Source organism: Lutjanus erythropterus, chromosome 16 (assembly GCF_056507025.1).
Source record: "Lutjanus erythropterus isolate fLutEry1 chromosome 16, fLutEry1.hap2, whole genome shotgun sequence".
NCBI lineage: Eukaryota > Metazoa > Chordata > Actinopteri > Lutjaniformes > Lutjanidae > Lutjanus > Lutjanus erythropterus.
Genome location: NC_139332.1, coordinates 17,446,139 through 17,464,183, shown reverse-complemented (window position 1 = coordinate 17,464,183; position 18,045 = coordinate 17,446,139). Strand labels below are relative to the sequence as shown.

The window sequence follows — 18,045 nt, the reverse complement described above, 5'->3', positions numbered from 1 at the left end:
GTTTGGAGAAGCAGAAAGGGGTGCCAGCATACAAAATTAGGAATTTTACCTCAGAGATCACAGGAGTTTCTGTTCTGCTGCGTCCTCTGTCTGGTAGTTTGGTGTTTAAAAGGATGGTTCAGACTCACAGAAGATACAAATGATACAAAGTCACACAATCACACAAACAAACTAGCAGACAGAAACCAGCAACTCTTGTGTTCTGCGAGGAAGTTACTGATTTCACCTATGGAGTTTGGTTGGTTTGGACAGAAAGATATTTGGCTTGTATAACAGTGTTTTCTTGATGGAAAAGTGTGTCAAAATATTCTAAATATTACACATGAACTGATATTGATTCTTTTAAGTAGCTAACATACCTTTTGTTGCTGACCCTGTCGACAGCAGATTATTGCTTAGCTTCCATGCTGGTCCTTCTCTCTGTGTCTCCAAACGTGGGGTGTGCACCGCCGTCTACTGTTGCTAATACACTGACAAGTGGACTTATAGATCATACAAACCCACACCAAATAATCCAAACTGTCCCTTTAAAAGCAGATCAGTAAAACAAGGAACATAAACTACAGGTATGAAAACAGCTTTATGAACAGCAAATATGACCCACATGCTGTAGATATAAAACTGCAAACTCTCTTGCTAGCTTATCTTGTTTAGTAAAACTTGCCTTAAGTCCTGACGTCAGGTCACTGATAACAAAAACGCCTGATGACCTTGAATCATAAAAATATTAGCAGTGCCAGACCCAGGAAATTGTTTCAGGGTCCAACATCTGGGTGTCTTACAGAACACATGGGTACGCCTCAACACATTACCCCTGGGTTGCACCTGGAGACAGATTACTTCCTTCTGACTGGTAGCTAGGAGCTGAGGAAAGATATGCAGGTCTTGAATTATTTGAAGCAAAGGCCGTTCACGATGTTAAATCTCGACTCAAATTTCATGACTCCTGTCTGTCTCTTTTTCTGAACAGGAGAAATCTGACCATGAAAGATTTTAACAGGACCTGCCTATCTGTCTGTTTACCAGCTGTTTACAGGTGTTAAGTTACAGTGATAGCATCAGATCACAAGTGTGTAGTTGTTCATACGCGGGTGGTTGCCCACTCACACAGGTGTGGATGCATGCCTTGAAGAAAGCAGGACAGATGTCAATTTGTTTGTGTGTATTTAGAGTTAGTGAGGAGGAAAACGTTTACTTATTTGTGCCTTTGTTTGCCTTCCTTTACTTTCCCTGTGTGGTCTTTCCTAGGCTTAGACTCTGTCCTCTCCTGCCTTTGGGACAAAACATGCACTCCTTTGCCAATAAACCACTGAATGTTAACCTAACCTGTGTGCAGGGCTCGAATACACAGCCTGCATTGTCTCATGTCAGGTGGCGAGAAGGCCCTGTTAGCTGAGGTTACAGTGTGAAGGCGCCACCTGCTGGACAGTGATGGAGCTCCTCTGTCATTCAGCCCAACACAAAGCTCAACGTCATTGCCTAGGACCCCAAACACAACACATTTAAAGGAGAAATATGTAATATATTAACTGTTCTAAATCCTAAAATGACACTAATGTGTCATCAGAGATTAAGGAAACATAAAATCAAAATACTGACTTCTCAGACAGCCATGGGTGAGACCCGCCATATGTAGGCTAGTAAGGGTCACTGAGTAAATGATCGTGCCTATAGATTGAAGTGAATGAGAAAAGAGTCTTACTGATGGTGTAACTAGAGTTTTTACTGTGAAAAAAATGTGGCCTTCCCATAAAACACCTGTTTTCAGATTGTGGTTTGGTTCAACAGTAGCAAAACATCTGACTGACTAATCTGACTATTTCTTTATTTTTTCTATGTAATGATGCTGATTCTGACACGCGTATTTGTTCCCCTGACTGGCCATAGGATTTGAGCCCCTAATAGCTGCAAAGCAATGCAGTTTTCTTACTTTTTGCAGTTAAACTGTCAAAGACTGATGAATTTGTACCTACAGCCAGTCAAATTAGAGTTGTTGTTTTCACACAAAAATGGGTGGGGGCGTGACACAGGAGCGAAATACTCAGATGGGCTGCTCTCATCCATGCTACAGCTAGTATGTTCTGTTTTGCTAAACAGTCTCACTTCAACTGCAGATCATATATTAAATAGAAGTTCGGCCTCTTTAATATTCAACTAGGGTTTTACATATTACTCCTTAAATGTATAATAGATTATTTCTGAAGCATGTTGAGTTCAGTAATTTGATTGGATCAGATGGGCTGGATGACAGATGACTAATCTTTCTTCTGCGTACTCCTGTTTTTCATTTCAGTGCTTGTTTTGTCTCCCCCTGTCTGTCTGTCTCACAGACGCAGTGGATCTGGGTTCCCCGGATGAGCTGATGGATATTTCGGAGGTGGATGAAGGGGTGTGGCCAGGTGGTGTGGGGCCTGACATGACCCCACCCACCATCACTATCAGCAACAGCGTCACCACGTTGAACCTGGGGGCCAAGGCCATGAAGAAGTGTAGGCTCGGCGGGCGCACCAGCAAGGACAAGGACAAGGAGGCGGGCCCTCTAACAACAGGCCGGGCCGCCAGCGAGAACACAGAGCTGTCCGTCAAGCGACTGACGCTCACTTCCAGCCAATCAGTGCCCAAGGCAGGAGCTCTCACCAGCCTGACGCGCACCGCCAGCGCCGTCTTCTCCCGCTCCTTTGAGCAGGTGGCCAGTGGCAACGCCCCTCCCTCCAGCAACCACACCGCCTCCGAAGCCGGCCGCTACTCATGCAGTCTGCAGGAGGAAGGGCTGGGGTACTTGAGTCCGGCGCCGAACCACACGCAGCGCTCTCCCAGCATCAGCGTGCACCTCGGCTCTGACCTCTGAACCCTTTGTGACTGACCTGAAGCCTCGCCTCTGATCCTGTGACCCTGTACCTGTGACCTGGAACTCCAAGCCATGCCAACCGCAAATACGTGAACAAACACTCCCGCCGGTTCCCTCGTCACTCCTGTTTTAATGTTGTTGACTCTCTGTGCTGTAAACCATCCTGCTGCCCTGCTCCACTCAGACATCCCAGCGGAGTTTCCTCTGGGCCTGTTGGAGGTGGTGTGTCAGGGATGCCGCCTCCTGCTTCAACGATTTGTACCAGTGCACTGTCGCCGTGAAGTCGTGCCAGGACAAAACTGCACTCCGTCGCAGAGCAGCCTGTTGTAGATGGGTGCACTTAAAACTCATTACTAAAAACAAACTGTGTGGGAAAGTATTTTAATTGGCATTTGTTGCCCTGCATGGCTTTTCCATACATCCATCCCGACCGTGCCCAGGTTTGTCAGAGGGCAGATGTATGTGTGAGCATGCTTGAGTGTGTGTATACTGTATGTGTGTATGTGTGCAGTTGTTTTTAGAATAAAGGCTGCTGATTGATAAAATGATCAAGGTATGATTCTCAAAGTTGAAACAAGTGTTTCTGCTACTTTTTTAAAAAAGAAAATAATAGATCCCTTCCCACAGCAATATGAATCTTTCCTATTCAGTGTTTTCCATCTATTGGGATGATTACCCAAACTGTTCACACTAGTTACAGCTGTGCTTCTTTAAAAAAAAAATCTGTATTCTTCCCTTAAAACATCAGGAAAACGACCACTAAATAATCAACCAGTATGATAAAAATCGATTCTTCATGTTTACAGTTGCACAGTGTTGTCATGGTAATGGAGAAGCAATATTTGTGTCCCTCCCTCTTGCTCCTCTAGCACTTTTTCCTGAATTGCTGTGTATTCAATGGCAAAAATTAAACTTCTGACAAATGATGAGGATGATTTTGACGGTGGGGGACGATGGGCGCGTATGATTTTAAGTATTGACTTTTGCACTTGAAAGAGCAAACAAGTTGTGTTCTCAACTTTGGTATTTTCTTAATGATGAACAAGAGGTTTGACTCTCACGTGTGGAATTTTCCTGTGAGAGCAATATGCTTTGTTGCTCCGTGCGGATTTCTACAGTTCTCACATGCGAAACAAAAAGCACACAGACTTGGAGTCCATCTACTTGCACAGAGGTGAAATACTCTGATGGCAAAACTGTAACTGAACTTTATTCTCTCGTACGGGGCAACAAAGCATCTGTCCTTTCTTTCGCTCCACCCACCATTCCAGCTGTTTGTAGTACTTTGGTGATGTGTTTCCTGTGTCCCTCCTTGTTGTTCACATCATCATCATCACGTCACATGACATGGTGATGTTTCTCTTGTACCAAAAAAGGAAATAAAACTCAATCCATCTGCTACATTTGATGTCCTAAATCAAGCGTTCATGCTGCCCTGCCCTTCAAACAAAAGTGTGTTCTGTCATCTGTGTACTAGAGCCGTCGAGTGTCCATACAGTAGCTTGGTGGGACAATAACAATCATCGTGTTTCTGTATGTGGGTTTACAGAATGTGAATGGGTAAGCTCTTGTTGTACATCATACTGTTGTACTAAAGTTGGTTTATATTGGCCTTTCTATGTCTGAAGATAACTCACTGCTATGACTTCTGGGAATAAAGTGTTTCTATATTTCATTTGTGAACTCAGTTATGTTTTTGTGTTTGTATCGCCAGTCATTACAATGATAAATGCAGAACCTGTGTCTCTCGCAAACATGAAATTGTGGTACATTTTTGTATAGATCATATGTAATGTATAGATTATATGTAATCGGTCTGACAACACTGTAAAATGGTAGTGTTGTCTAAAAGTGTGAAGAGTTTAGCTATAATTATATTCAATAGCCAATATGTGATCTGAGACTGACAACAGTTACACGTCAGTCCACAAGATGGCGGTCTCTGATAAATTGGTGAGTTGACAACGTCGGTTAACGATCGTTAAGAGGGGACCATTGATTCGCGAAACTCTCGCGAGATTAGTACGTTTTGTTTGTAGTGTTAGGTGATTGTGTTTTATAATGTGACAACGCTGTAGTTACAATTTAAAGGCAACAACGTTTGGTTAGGAAACTTCATGGTTAAAAAGTTAAAACCAAATGGTTTCGGTTAAAATGGTCACTCTCCCGAGACCTTTCGCAGGTCTGGGGTTCCCTCCTAGACACAAGGTTGGTTTAACAGCCGGATGTACTGCGTCATTTCCTCTTGCCTTGTCCTTGGGTGTAGCAGCGTCGCCGCTGATCGGGATAAACACATGGCTAAACTGAGCAAAGAGACCAAACAGCGGCTGCAGCAGCTGTTCCAGTGCGGCCAGTTTGTCATCCGATGGGGTTTTATCCCAACCGTGCTGTACCTCGGTCAGTATCCAAACAGTAGCAACCGTAATACGGCGAGCTGAGGACACATGCCGCGCTAACATTAGCCAGTTTGATTAGCATGCTAGCCTTCAACTATGAGCTCGCTTGTATTGCATGTGTAAAGACAGCGTGGTTCCCATTCCCAGTTTGTTATTATTAACTCCAGCATTAACTTTCGTTAACATTCGCTTTGTTCCCATAATACCCGAAGAGGTAGTACAGTTTATATCGCCCTCTTTGGGGAAGTAAGTTAATGTAGTGCATGTAATGTAACTAATTAACGATGATATGCAGTGGGTGTGTGAACTTCATGATGAAACTATCTATGATCTCCTCATGAAGGCAAGCTGTCACACCATACTAGTGATTATCCTGTAGGCGTGTAGACAGGTTCACCTAAGATTTATATCACGCCACAATATGTAGCATGAATGGTAACGTGTATAGCACAGTATAGTCGTTTTCTTATCATTTCATTATAAATACTTAGAAAGGGATTAAAAAAATTGGAGTGGTAACTGCATGGTGGCTATTACCATATTACAAAGACGTATTGCACAAAATACAGAGGTATTTTACAAACACATAATGTGCAAAACTTAAATAACAAATTGAAAAAACAAATCAAAACTGTTTTTCCTCTCCAGAATAGTTAGTACTATCACCCCTTATAAGTGCTGTCTGACATGATTTGCAGATTATAGTGTTCTGCTTGCTGTCTGAATCAGTGTTAGAAACAACCTAAAGCTTAAGCTGTCTTTACGTAGTCTTTATTGCCACGTATTGAAAATTTTGGCAAAGCTCTGACCTGATTTCGTTCTTTTTTTCAGTACTTTTAACATTTTGGTTTTTACCATCACCCTGCAACCTTTCTCTTGATCTCTGTGTTGGGGCTGAACTCCTTCATATACACACATACATACATGCAGAGAGGAAGTCGGCAGAGATGCCATGATTAAGATGATGACCTTTACTCAAGAAGAGTGTGCAAGCTTGACGGTGTGGTTCTTTCAGCTATTTCTTCCTTTCAAGGCAAAGCAATGTAGGCTCTCGCATTTTGCAATTAACTGGAGCAGACTAATGTTGACAAATCCTGCAACAAACTCTTGGCACAGTTTTTCCTGGTTAAGCAAAGGGGGGGGGGCTCTACCAGTCAAAACGGTATTGTCAAAAATTCATACCGTACTCAAGGGCAAATTGACAACAGTGTACTTTCTATGCTGCTCATACTGTCTGCCCCTGTGTGAGAGAGGTATTTTTGAATAATGAACTGACAACTTTTCAAGTGCCCGTATGTTAAGAAAAATATAACCCTAACCCTAACTCTTGTACTTGAAGTATGTGAACATCCTGGATAGTTGGTGTAAAATTTTTCCTCTAAGTCTACGACATTCATGCCTGTACACTTGTATTTCACTGCCAAATATCTGCATCACATCTGGAGCACCAAAATACCTGGTTGCGGTTCGGAATAAATGATGGGGAAGTTCAGACTTATTCATGGCTGTGGTTTGGAGTAAACCTGGGGAAGTTAAGATTTTTGCATGTGACCTCACAGCCGGTGGAGTTGCCCTATGTAAGTGAATCTTCTCTGACTTCAGCATTCTGGAAAGACCAACACTGATGTCACACTTTCTCCCTCCGCTTATTTCACGCCCTTTCTTTAGCCCCTTTTTCATGCATATCTCTTGCAACTCATCTAATTCTTAAAAGCAGAACTTTCTTAAAATTCACGTCATTTGTTGGTGGTGTTGGCACCATCTGACTAACACGGCATGTGTCAGGCAGTTGTGATTTGATAGCAGTGAAACAACTAGTCAACTATATGATTATTAATCAATGTTAAAAATCAATTCATTAATAAAATAGATGCCAAACTTTAGTAGATGTAATCTTTTCTAATGTTAGGACATGACAGTGTTTTTACTACATCTTTATCTCATGGAGCATTTTAAAAGTTTGTCCTTTTTGGTAGTTTATAATCTAAACCAATTGATAAATCAGAAAACTCAAAAATAATCAGTTGTAACCCCGGTGTAAGGGAGGAGTAAGCTGAGGCTATATTTAGTCTTCTAGGAACCTCTGTTTTTCTTAAGAATCAGTTGCATTATAGTTGCTTGTGACGTGTGCAAGGCAGGGGCAGTGAGTCACATGTCCTACTTTTTAATGTTTCGGATGTAACAAGGGCGTCCTCACTCTATTCATCAAAAATGAGATCTGAAAGGCCTCTGCGGATGTCATGACTCTCTGATGCAATGTTGCTGTTTAATCAAACGGGAGTGTTTTCCGTTGTTATCTGCTGAGAAAATGCAGTCTGTCAGTGAAACACTTGATAGAGCATCCAGGGCCAAATGGATATGACTCTCAGCTGAGAGTTGCTACTGGTGCTGTGTCTTATTTAAGTTGAATGTCATTTCACAAATTTGACTAGAGCTGCACAATTAATCAAATTAGGTTTCAACCATTAAGTTAACCTCAAACTATTTTGAGAAAGATTAACTGGTTTGAGTAATTTTCCCTAAGAAAAAAGTGAAAAAGCTCAATTTCAGCTTCTTGAACATTAATATTTCCTGATTTCTTTACTCTTCTGTGACAGTAAATTTAATATCTTTGGTTTGTGGACAAAACGAGACATTTGAGGATGACACCTTGTGCTTTGGAAAACACTGAATGACATTTTAACCATTTTCTGACATTTTAAAAACTAAACAACCAATCATGAAAATAATTTGTAATGAAAACAGTACTTGGTTGCAGCCTTAAATGTAACAGCCACTTGATTTTCTGTACTAGATTCTAGTTAGTTGTAATAGGTTCTTTCGGATGAACTAGATTGTTTTCTCTGTGTTGTTCAGTGTTATGAATTTTTGGGCACTTTTCTCAAATGTATGCTTGAATTCTTCTTTATGCTTTTGATACACAGGTTTCAAACGGGGAGCCGATCCAGGGATGCCTGAACCCACAGTGTTGAGGTGAGGACACATTGGTTTGAGATTTGTGCTTCATGTCAAATTGTGTGTGTGTTTGCAGAAGCAGCAACTGTGAAAAGTGACACTAAAGAGGGATTTTTACACCTGTGCACCATAGAGATGCATTGCCTGTAGTCGTGGAATAGTGGGGCTGAAATAGTCAAATAGTCGTGTGTGTTGTTTTAATTACTGGCAGCAAAGAGAACTCTGTAGTCCTACAGTACATGTTGTGGAATAAGACCATGGACACTCACACAAATTGACCACAGTACTGAGTTAACTCTACCTGGTAGTGTAACTGGGTGCAAATTGAAGTTACACAACAATGTCAAACATGAATTCTTGCAGTTTCACCATTTAATTTATTTTTTCCTTACTTATCTATGTTGTTACCATCAGGACATGTCTTTCACCTATATTCAGCATCAAATGCAGCAGCAACGCACCACACACACCAGTTACGTGGGTCACACTGGCTACTGGCATTCATCCTACTACTGACGTTATTTAATTGGCTTCCAACGAGGCTTTACATTCGCACAGTTTCTCATGGCTGTCCCTCAGTATTACAACATCAGTCGAACTCACTGCCTGTAGCAGTAGCCACATTAGAACATGCTGGCAGCAAATTTAACAGGAAAACATACAAAATAAATCAAACAAACTCAGCAGCAACATGGTTTGAAGTGCTGTGGCCAAGGCTTTTTTAAAAAGTTGCACACTAAGGCGTGGCATTTCTGCTCTTCTTCTTAAACCCTTTGCTGATGAGGTGACTCCAGCCTGGAGTCCTCTGTTCCAGCTCTCTGTTGACACATTAACCATTCCTACAATATGGAAAAAAGCTGTCATCATCTCGGCTCCACTTGAAGGCATCGTGGTAGGGAATTTACGAGTTGAAGTACAACATCTGTTAGATCCCTGCCAGTTTGCATGCAGGAATGGTAGAGGCACTGATGACGCTTTAAACACAACACACTTTATTTTAAAACACTGCTTATGCAAGCCTTTGTTTATGGATTTTACCTCCGCATGTAATACTATACTGCCTCAAAACTGAACAGGTATACATTTTCATTACTTCCACTGTCAATCAAACAGTATGACATGAAATGTGTGTGGGTGTGGGTGTGAGGGAAGGGAAATGTGCAATATTTTGGTGCAGGGCACTTCTGCAATATTTGGGAGCTTGGGAAATGTCCATGTGTAGAGCATTTGGGCATTTTATTTTTTTCTCGTGTGTGTATGTTTTTGTTTGTTTGTTTGTCGCCTGTGTTCTCTCGTATGTCCAAGGCAGATTTCTCCCAAGGGAGTCGATAAAGGCTTATCATATCTTATTTTATCTTAAAAAGAACCTGAATACACATTTTTTATCCACATTTCTAACCTAGGCAGAGCCAGAGAGCAGTTCACTCTGCTTTGGTGTGTAATCTCACTGATTCTCCCTCCATTTTACCCATCAGCTGAGAAGCAAGACATGGGAACCTCTTGAAGTTCTTTTCTGCAGTGCAAGTGTGCATTTACTGCCACCAGACAACTTCACAGCTAAATTTAATCTCGCTGCTCTGATCTCCAAAACTCCTGTCTGCTTGTTGTTAAATTCTGCGCTTGTTTGTTCTCACTGCAAAGTTATGTTAGTTATATTGTTACAGCAAGTCGTTTCACTACATCCGGCTCCATTGTTTGTTCATGAAATCACATGAGATCACTTGATCATGATAAACTTGATAATATCCTGTGGTGTGCCATTATTTTCAAGTAGTGTGTGGGTTTTTGAGATTAAAGAGAAGAGAGAACCTGTGAAGTTTCTTCTTGTGTGTGGAGCAACCAGATTTTAAAACTCCTGTAGCGTGGGGCCAGCTTCAGTGCGGCGTGAACAAGCAAGCGTAATATTGATGTGATGTTTGTGATCTAGATCGATTGATTGAGCACAAAAAAACAAGACACTTATAGACAACCGTAAACTACTTACCCACATTACTCAAAGTCCTTAATGGAGAATACTACATTTTAATGTCCAAAAAAACACAAGATAAGAAATAAAACAATTACAAAAAGTTTCAGACATAAAGCCAGAGAAAACACCGGATATCATACAGTCCAGTCATCATCTTGCTGTAACTCACTAACTAGAGCTATAGGTTACTCTTGCTGACATACAATTATAGTCGGTGTCTCAATACAAACGTTTATCAGTCACAATATGTGTCAGGAGAGATCTTACAAAATCCTCAATTTCTCCTCCTACTGTGTGTCATGTGTTGCAGAATATCTCTTTCATTTATTGAATATCTTTGTCTTTGAATAGCCCTTTATTATTAAATAATTACACATTTTGCTTCTAATAAGCAAAGATCAAACAGTTCACATGTCTTGAAAAATCTTCATGATGATATGAACTGACGACAGAAGATTCTGAGAATCTGTTTATCTAGATGTTAGCTATTTTTAGCTGTAGTTGCCGAATTAGGTGAATTTAACACGTTTTACAGTTGGGATTCAACTGGAAATGAAAGCGATGACATAGGCTGATGATATCTTACCACATAAGCACTGAGGCAGGTTAGACCTCTTGATGTTTGATCTCGTTTTTAATGAGGTTCATTGATTTGCGTTGGTGTGTCATCACTCAAAGTTCAGAAGCATTTATTGACACTCAAACACTTGGGCTCTAAGTCAACTGTTACATTTTCGAAATTCTAGTTCAACCATTTATTTTTCTTTTCTCTAGTTTGCTATGGGGCTAAGGAGCGTCGCCACACAGCCAGTCCCCCCCTCCTCACCGAGACCATGTGACCCAGCTGTCGTTGGAAATCCAGTAAATGGACATTACTTTTCTCTTTCCTCTCCATAAATCACACTGTCCAGTGTCTGAGAGGTAATGGATGAATGTTATCTGCGGCCATACTGTTTTATCGCCACATGTACAGTATGGAGAGTGTCGGGTACATGGAAAGAAGATACTTCACAAGCTGGAATTGAGACTTCCTGAAGATATGTGGTGTCGACTGGACTGTCAGTGTTTTGTTAGGAATGTATGAGGTGATGTTGGGTTATTCCATTCATTCCATGTTTTTCCTCCTTTTTATTTGTAATTTAAAATTTCTGAAAATAAATCCACACAGAAATGTCACTCTTGTCTTTATTACCAGGATCAGTGGTGGAATATAACTTCAGTATGGTCACTCAAGTATTTTAGTTAAATCTACTTGAAGGACGTTTATCTGGTTAAGATACAGTCTCAATTTAATATTGATGCCTCTATATGACCTACTTGAGCGAAGGAGTTCATCCACAAGAAATTTTCCACTTAGCTATTCTTAATGCTTGTCACTGGGTTGGATTTTCCATGAAATGAGCCTGTGTTCACATTTTACCAGCCAAAGGTTATAGAGAGTACATTAGCCAGCTAAAAATATGCAGGAGAGATTTTTATTTGGATAAAAAATTTTTTTTGACATTTTGTGGTTATGGTGGTGGAAACAAACGCTTTTGTTGAAATGATCCTCCAACATAAACTCAGTATGAAAGTTCCTTTTGGTAGGTGAACGTATATATACTTGATTTTCGTTTCATGCATTTTATCTCTACTCCACTACAAGACATAAATATTGTACTTTTTAGTTCATTGCATTTGTCTGACAGCTTTAGTTATTAGTTACAGTAAAGTCAAGATTTTTTCATTCAGTACAAGCAGTTATTAAATCTTTTGCTACAAATTAAACTATCCAGCTGTTTATACAAGTGTATCTGAAATGATCAGTCAATTAACTGATAAGTCAGCTGACAGAAGAGCAACTATTTCAATAATGGTTCAAATCATTATCATGCAAAGCATTTCATGGTTTCTGCTTGTAGAAAGTGAGTAATGCTTTTCTTTTTAATTATTTTAATAATATCATTTTGAGGTTTGAAATATTGGATGGACAAATTGGTCTCTGGGTAATTGGGATGATGTTTCTCACCATTTGCTGAATTTGTTACAAGCAGATAAATCCATAATGGAAATAATCATTAGCTGCAATGCTTTTACATGAATTTATGAGTAGTATTAATCTAATCATGTGTAATAGTACACAGAGGCGTAACATCCCAGTTTACTTAATAGGAGTAGCAGTGGCACATTTTTCTGCAATGAGTGCTTTTACTTGAAGTATATTTTCCTGATTATATACTTTAACTTTTCACACTGGGGTATTAGAACTTTTACTTAGTAAAGGATCTTGGTACTTCCTTCACTATTGGCCAGGAGTTATGTTGATGTTTAATATTAACAAACTGACCAAAAAAAAACCAAAAAAAAGTTGGTTTTAAAAAATGATAGGTCACGTAAAAAATTTGTAAATTGTAGAAAATGTGTCATTGTATGTTTTTGTGACTTGTTACAGTCTGTGTATTACAGTGTGGAAATTCCACACAAGACTCTGTAAAATAACAGACATGATGATTCAGATCACTGCAGTGAACACATTTTGGTTTTATGTCTTTGATAGTCATATTTTCCAGCATCCGGACATGCATATTTAAGGAGACTGATAACAATCTGCAAGTGCCGTTCACACTTTGTAGGAAAAAAAAAAAACAGCTCTTCCATGACATGAAATGTGTGAAATGTGTTGAAATGAAGAACTTTGTTCCTTATCTATGCAAATTATTAATTTTTTTTTATTATTTCTCCAAGTGCACAGAATATTCCTTTCAGACACAGTTTAACATAGTTCTTTGCATCATAATAAAAGAACAAATCCAGTTAAATGATAATAGTTATAAATAAATAACTATAAATATAAAATAACTGTTTACAAAAATAGATGTTGCAGTACTATTATTGCTATTTTCTTTACAAAAAAGTACCAATAGACTAACAATCCATATAAAATCAATCACTATCAAGTACAAATTGAATTTTTAGTGCAAGAAACCCTGAACCATGTATTTTCTCATGACTAATAAATAACACTTTTCACCAAATATAAATAGATTATATAAGCTTATATAAATTATGCAATAGTGGACAAATTAAAGCCCTGAGGGTGTTAAGATTTACTCAATCAGAGATAGACCCACAATACCTTCACTAAGTGCAGGCAGAACATGCTCTTTGATGATTTCTCTCTTAACACCACCCAGCTTCCCTGAGGTATTCCTTCATAACTGAATTTTAACACTTTCATCTTTGCAGCATTTGGGAATAGAAACTGTTGGCCGTCAAACTTCCTCCGGGCTCCTCAGTTTATTGATTATAAATCTTTTGCAATCGACGAGGAAGTTGCGGAGGTTGTACACGATAATGTGCGCTGTCATCTTTCTGTCGAAAGCGTCGGGCCTGTCGATGTCCTGCAGCAGCTGCTCCTCCTGGCTGCTGGTCAGCGCTGTGACCTTTTCTTGGTGCCTCATCTGTGGGCCAGAGGTGACAGTGGTACAATATGGCTTAGCAGTGCTGTAACATCAGTGGAAGTGTTGCATGAACAGTACTCAAGGCAAAGTAACTTCATTTACTCTTCATACAGAGGATCAATTCAAAGTCCTGACAAAGCAGAGGGACATGGTGTCACCTAGTGTAAAGCTTACAATGCAGATCATTGATATTAGGTCTGTCTGGCACCAGGAGTAATTAACTGCTGCTGAACCTGGTCCACACATGCAAGATAAAGTGATATTTGTGGGATGTCTACTTGGGATTTTCCATTGGCACTTTTGAGTCAAACTGCGTTGCGCTGGTGCATTTTAATGTGCCGATTCACACCGAAGACGGATCACCTCCGGAACGGGCCAAAGCGACCGCAGCTGACCTCCAACCAGGCTACAGTGACATCTCAAAGTTTGCTTCCAACCCATCCCCCTCAAACTAGCAAGATTTTTAAAAAAAGCTTTTTTAAAATCAGTGTAGCTTTTGACAGAATCTCTGCGGTGGAAATCTTACTTTCGCTTCTGCGTCGCTGTTTGTAATCACAGGTTTCTGCTTTACTTTACAGTTTCATGTTTGCTTTCAGGGGACAGGAGTCATATTAAGTTACCACTCATAAAAAACTAATATTTTCTGATTTTGCTGCTGCTTGATAATAAAATCATTCAAATAACAAAATAATAGGACTATAAAATAGCTTTTATTGTTAAAAATATATAGGAAATTAAATGTTTATCCATTGTTCTTTATTGATGTCAGCTAAACTAGAGTAGCTGCTATATTAGTGGCACCTGATGGGCATCCAAATAACGAATACAGAGTATTATAGTCACAAATGGCAGCTACTCCAAGCTACTCAGACAATAAAATATTATTTTTCTAGTGTTTCGCCAGAAAGACAGGTAAGCAGCATGTCAGACTCACCTTTTCTTTGATCTTGATGATCAGGTTGTCCAGTTGGCTGCTGTATTTCCTGGGGTACTCCTTCTCCACATGCTTGAGAAAAACCGTGTAAGTAAGCAGGCCCTGGGCAAAATTGCGGAGATAAACCTCCTGGAGAGAGAGGAGAGAAAATCAAATGAACCCACCATCCGCTTTCTTTCTTCTTATCACAGAGGAGGAAACACACAACTCAAAATATGTGACTTCTTTAAATCACCTCTTCAAATATACATATATTTTATCAGAGGGCCTTTCCTGATTTTACTTTACTTTACTTTACTTTACTTTACTTTACTTTACTTTACTTTCATTGACTGTCCTTGACTGGTTTTGTTTTTCTTCATTTTCTTGACTGACTGTCCCTTTTTTTTCTTAATATATGTTTTATTTACTTTGTTGTTTTTATGACTGGTTTATTACTGCTTTTATCTGTTTTAGTTTTATTGACTGTCCTTTTGCAAGTTTTCAAATTGGTTTATGATCTACTTGTTATGAAGTTGCTGCTGGGGGTGGAAGTAACTAATTACAATAACTCAAATGACTGTAATTAAATTTTCAAGTCTGTACTTCAGAGCTGCAATGGTTAATTGATTTTTAATCAATCATTAAATGAATACCCAAATATTTTGATCATCTTTTAATTGGTTAGATTTTTTTTTTAATTCTCAAATTCCAGCTTCTCAAATGTGAATATTTTCTGGTCTTTACTCATCTATGACAGTAAACTGAATATTATGGAGTTGTGGGCAAAACAAAACATCATCTTCTGCTTTGGGAAACACTGATCACACTTTCACAATTTTCTGACATTTTACAGACCAAACTAATCAATTTAATCAAGAAAATAATTGACAGATTAATCAGTAATGACATATAATCATTAGTTGCAGCCCTACTACTCGTACTTACATTTGCATTACACTAAACCTGTTTCCAGGTTTGTTGTTGAGCGTGACTACTGAGCAGAACAGAGCAGGAGTTGGGATTAATGGTTTAAAGTAATTAATACTCTGAGTAGTTTTTGAGAAGAGTAATTGTAGTTTTACTTGTAGTTGAGAAATATCTTAATAATGTAACAGTACTTGCACATGAGTACAGATTTCCAATACTCTTTCCAGCAGTGGGTGCTGCCTTGTGTGAAGTACTTGGTAAGGTGTGTTTGGACAGATTTTCATCATTACCTTTTTGAAGTTGGAGTGAGGGCAGGCTTCTGGAATGGAAGGGATTTTGTAGTTCCCCAGAATAATGTAATTCATATGGAATTCATCATCAAACTGCACAGAGAGGAAAAGGATCAAGGAAGAATGACGGAGGTCAGGAGTGCAGGACATTGTCTAACTTTGCAAATGCATTAGTATTTAGAAAAACACCACATTTCAGTGAAAGATAAAACACTTACAGCCGCCTTATGGCCTCTGATTGCCTCAATGGCCGCTTCCCAGACGTTATTCAGTTGGTCGGGGGGATTATCACCCTCCTCAAACGAGGGGTCACCTGACACATCACCTGAGGGGTCACCTGCCGGGCCGTCGGTGGGCGCGTCTTCCAGCGGGACTCCGGGAGCGCAGTGCAGCAGAGCGGCCAGCATCACCGCAGAGAGCAGGCATGCGTCTGTGAGGGGAAGAAAAGCATGAATGAATAAAGAAAAAGAGGAAGACAGGCAGGAAACCTGCTGCACCACAGGCTGTCAATCACTTACTAAGCGTAGAGGGCATGATGAGCTGCTGGGAAGTCGAGTTTCCTCTGATGCTGAGGGCGGTCAGAGCCAGAGAGAGTTGACTTGTCTTTGCAATGGGCTGTCTTTTTATATTCTTCACACTGGAGGGATTTCCCAATATCTCTTTAACAGCGCGGAATAAAAAGTTTGCGTCAACATCCGGTACGGCGTCGGCTTTGGTTATGATGGTGATTTTGACTAAGATGTCCATCTTTTAAAAAAAAAAAAGCAGTGAGAGCAGGAATTCATCATAAACCCACTTTAATTATCTGTCTATTGTTTAAAAATAAATTATTAATTAATGATTACTTCATTAATTGGAGGAATAATCAAGCACGTTTCAAACACCCACACACCAGCACACACACACACACACACACACACACACACACACACACACACACACACACACACACATAATTTAAAGGGAAAAACCACTCAAAACCATATATTTGCATGGCTGTGATGGTTAACTCAGTATAGATGAAATGAACAAACGACATCCTGTAATGAGAAGTCACATTTACGGTGGATATTTGATTTTAATTACACACAGAGGGGGAGTAGTTGCCTACCCCTGTCATCTCTCTGGAGTATTTTGAAGGGCATCACTGATGTGATGATTTTTGGGACCAATATTGATATTAGAGAGTAAAAAGACTGATATCAGTGAATCAGATACATCATCAGATATTCTTTATACAGAATATCATGTACAGGATATTAAAACAATAAATGTTACTGTTCAAGTTAAAAAATCCTATATTTCATATGCCATTTCTAATATATACTGATATATCGGCTATACCTGTGACAGGCCAGCATCGGTTGACTGATATATTTACTGAGTGTTTAACTAAGTCTTTCCCAATATTAGCAACACTTGTGTGATGTAAAATATTCTGTCAAAGTGTACCACCAAATATTGCTGTTTCACATTTCACATTTTATTTTAACTGCTAATATTTCATATTTCATAAATCATCTTGTAATCCCTATTAATGTCAAATAATATAATAAGTTTAACATAGTTGTGACAATGCCTCTGCCTCAACCTCAAGCTAAAAACTAATAAAACACCAATTTTATTCCAAAACACATTGATGGTCGTCTGTTTCCCAATTAGTCTGTTTCACCTGAGCTAATACCATCTGAGTTTATTATAATATGAGATTGTTTTCAGAACTGGGATTCGAGATTTGGTGCTTCTGTTATGTTTTGTTAGACAGATTGCATTACATCTTTCACAAAGTAAATGCTGGGACACCACAGGGCACAGTTCCCACTGATACCCCCCATATCAGTGCTTCCTCTCATTAAAAAGTCCTACGTCTCACTTACTGGATATTTTGTCAGATACCCCTAAACTTTGTTTTCCACAGTCCCTCAACAAGAGAAGATATTTCCAAAACTGGATTTTTTCAGTCACACTGACAGCGAGCCTGTAGGGGCAGTTTGTTGGTCAGTCAGTCCAACAGATTAACATGAAATTTTACACTGAAAGTCACAGTCCCCCGGGGGCAAATTGTTCCCTGAACTTTTCATCTGGTGCAACAATTGACCATTCTTAAATGCCCCCTTTGTGGTCCAATAACATTCAGTTCATTCTGAGTTTAATTAGCTCACGCAATCAGTGGTTTTCTTCTTGTTTCCTCAGACTGTAGTTGTGTGTCATATTCCTGTTCCAACATTAGTCATGAAACTAGATCTTGTATGTGTGAGTTTGACCCATTCATGAACAGATAAAAGAATGAAGTGTCGCTTTTAG

General features: G+C 39.5%; 3 protein-coding genes across 5 annotated transcripts in view; 2 read left to right on the top strand and 1 right to left on the bottom strand.

The window, feature by feature from the left end:
- Nucleotides 1-4,523, top strand: part of hycc1 (hyccin PI4KA lipid kinase complex subunit 1) — a 30,953-nt gene extending 26,430 nt beyond the window's left edge. For 2 of the 3 annotated variants that reach the window (XM_084738700.1, XM_084738701.1), the window contains exon 11: nucleotides 2,331-4,523. In XM_084738700.1, coding sequence (XP_084594826.1) covers nucleotides 2,331-2,848 — 518 coding nt within the window. In that variant the 3' untranslated portion in view covers nucleotides 2,849-4,523. The remainder of the gene's footprint in view (nucleotides 1-2,330) is intronic. The other variant, XM_084738702.1, reaches the window with a different exon arrangement.
- A 559-nt stretch (nucleotides 4,524-5,082) lies between these two features.
- On the top strand, nucleotides 5,083-11,344 carry tomm7 (translocase of outer mitochondrial membrane 7 homolog (yeast)). The gene is made up of 3 exons (XM_084738867.1): nucleotides 5,083-5,245; nucleotides 8,169-8,217; nucleotides 10,943-11,344. Exons 1-3 carry the CDS (start codon nucleotides 5,143-5,145, stop codon nucleotides 10,956-10,958), a joined length of 168 nt encoding a protein of 55 aa, XP_084594993.1. The 5' UTR covers nucleotides 5,083-5,142; the 3' UTR covers nucleotides 10,959-11,344.
- Nucleotides 11,345-13,072: 1,728 nt separating this feature from the next.
- LOC146312929 (interleukin-6-like) lies at nucleotides 13,073-16,245 on the bottom strand. Its single transcript, XM_084738868.1, has 4 exons — nucleotides 15,960-16,245; nucleotides 15,742-15,834; nucleotides 14,543-14,671; nucleotides 13,073-13,608 (listed from the first exon to the last, which is right to left on the bottom strand). The coding sequence occupies exons 1-4, from the start codon at nucleotides 16,146-16,148 to the stop codon at nucleotides 13,420-13,422; spliced, it is 600 nt and encodes a 199-aa protein (XP_084594994.1). The 5' UTR covers nucleotides 16,149-16,245; the 3' UTR covers nucleotides 13,073-13,419.
- Between the last annotated feature and the right edge of the window lie 1,800 nt (nucleotides 16,246-18,045).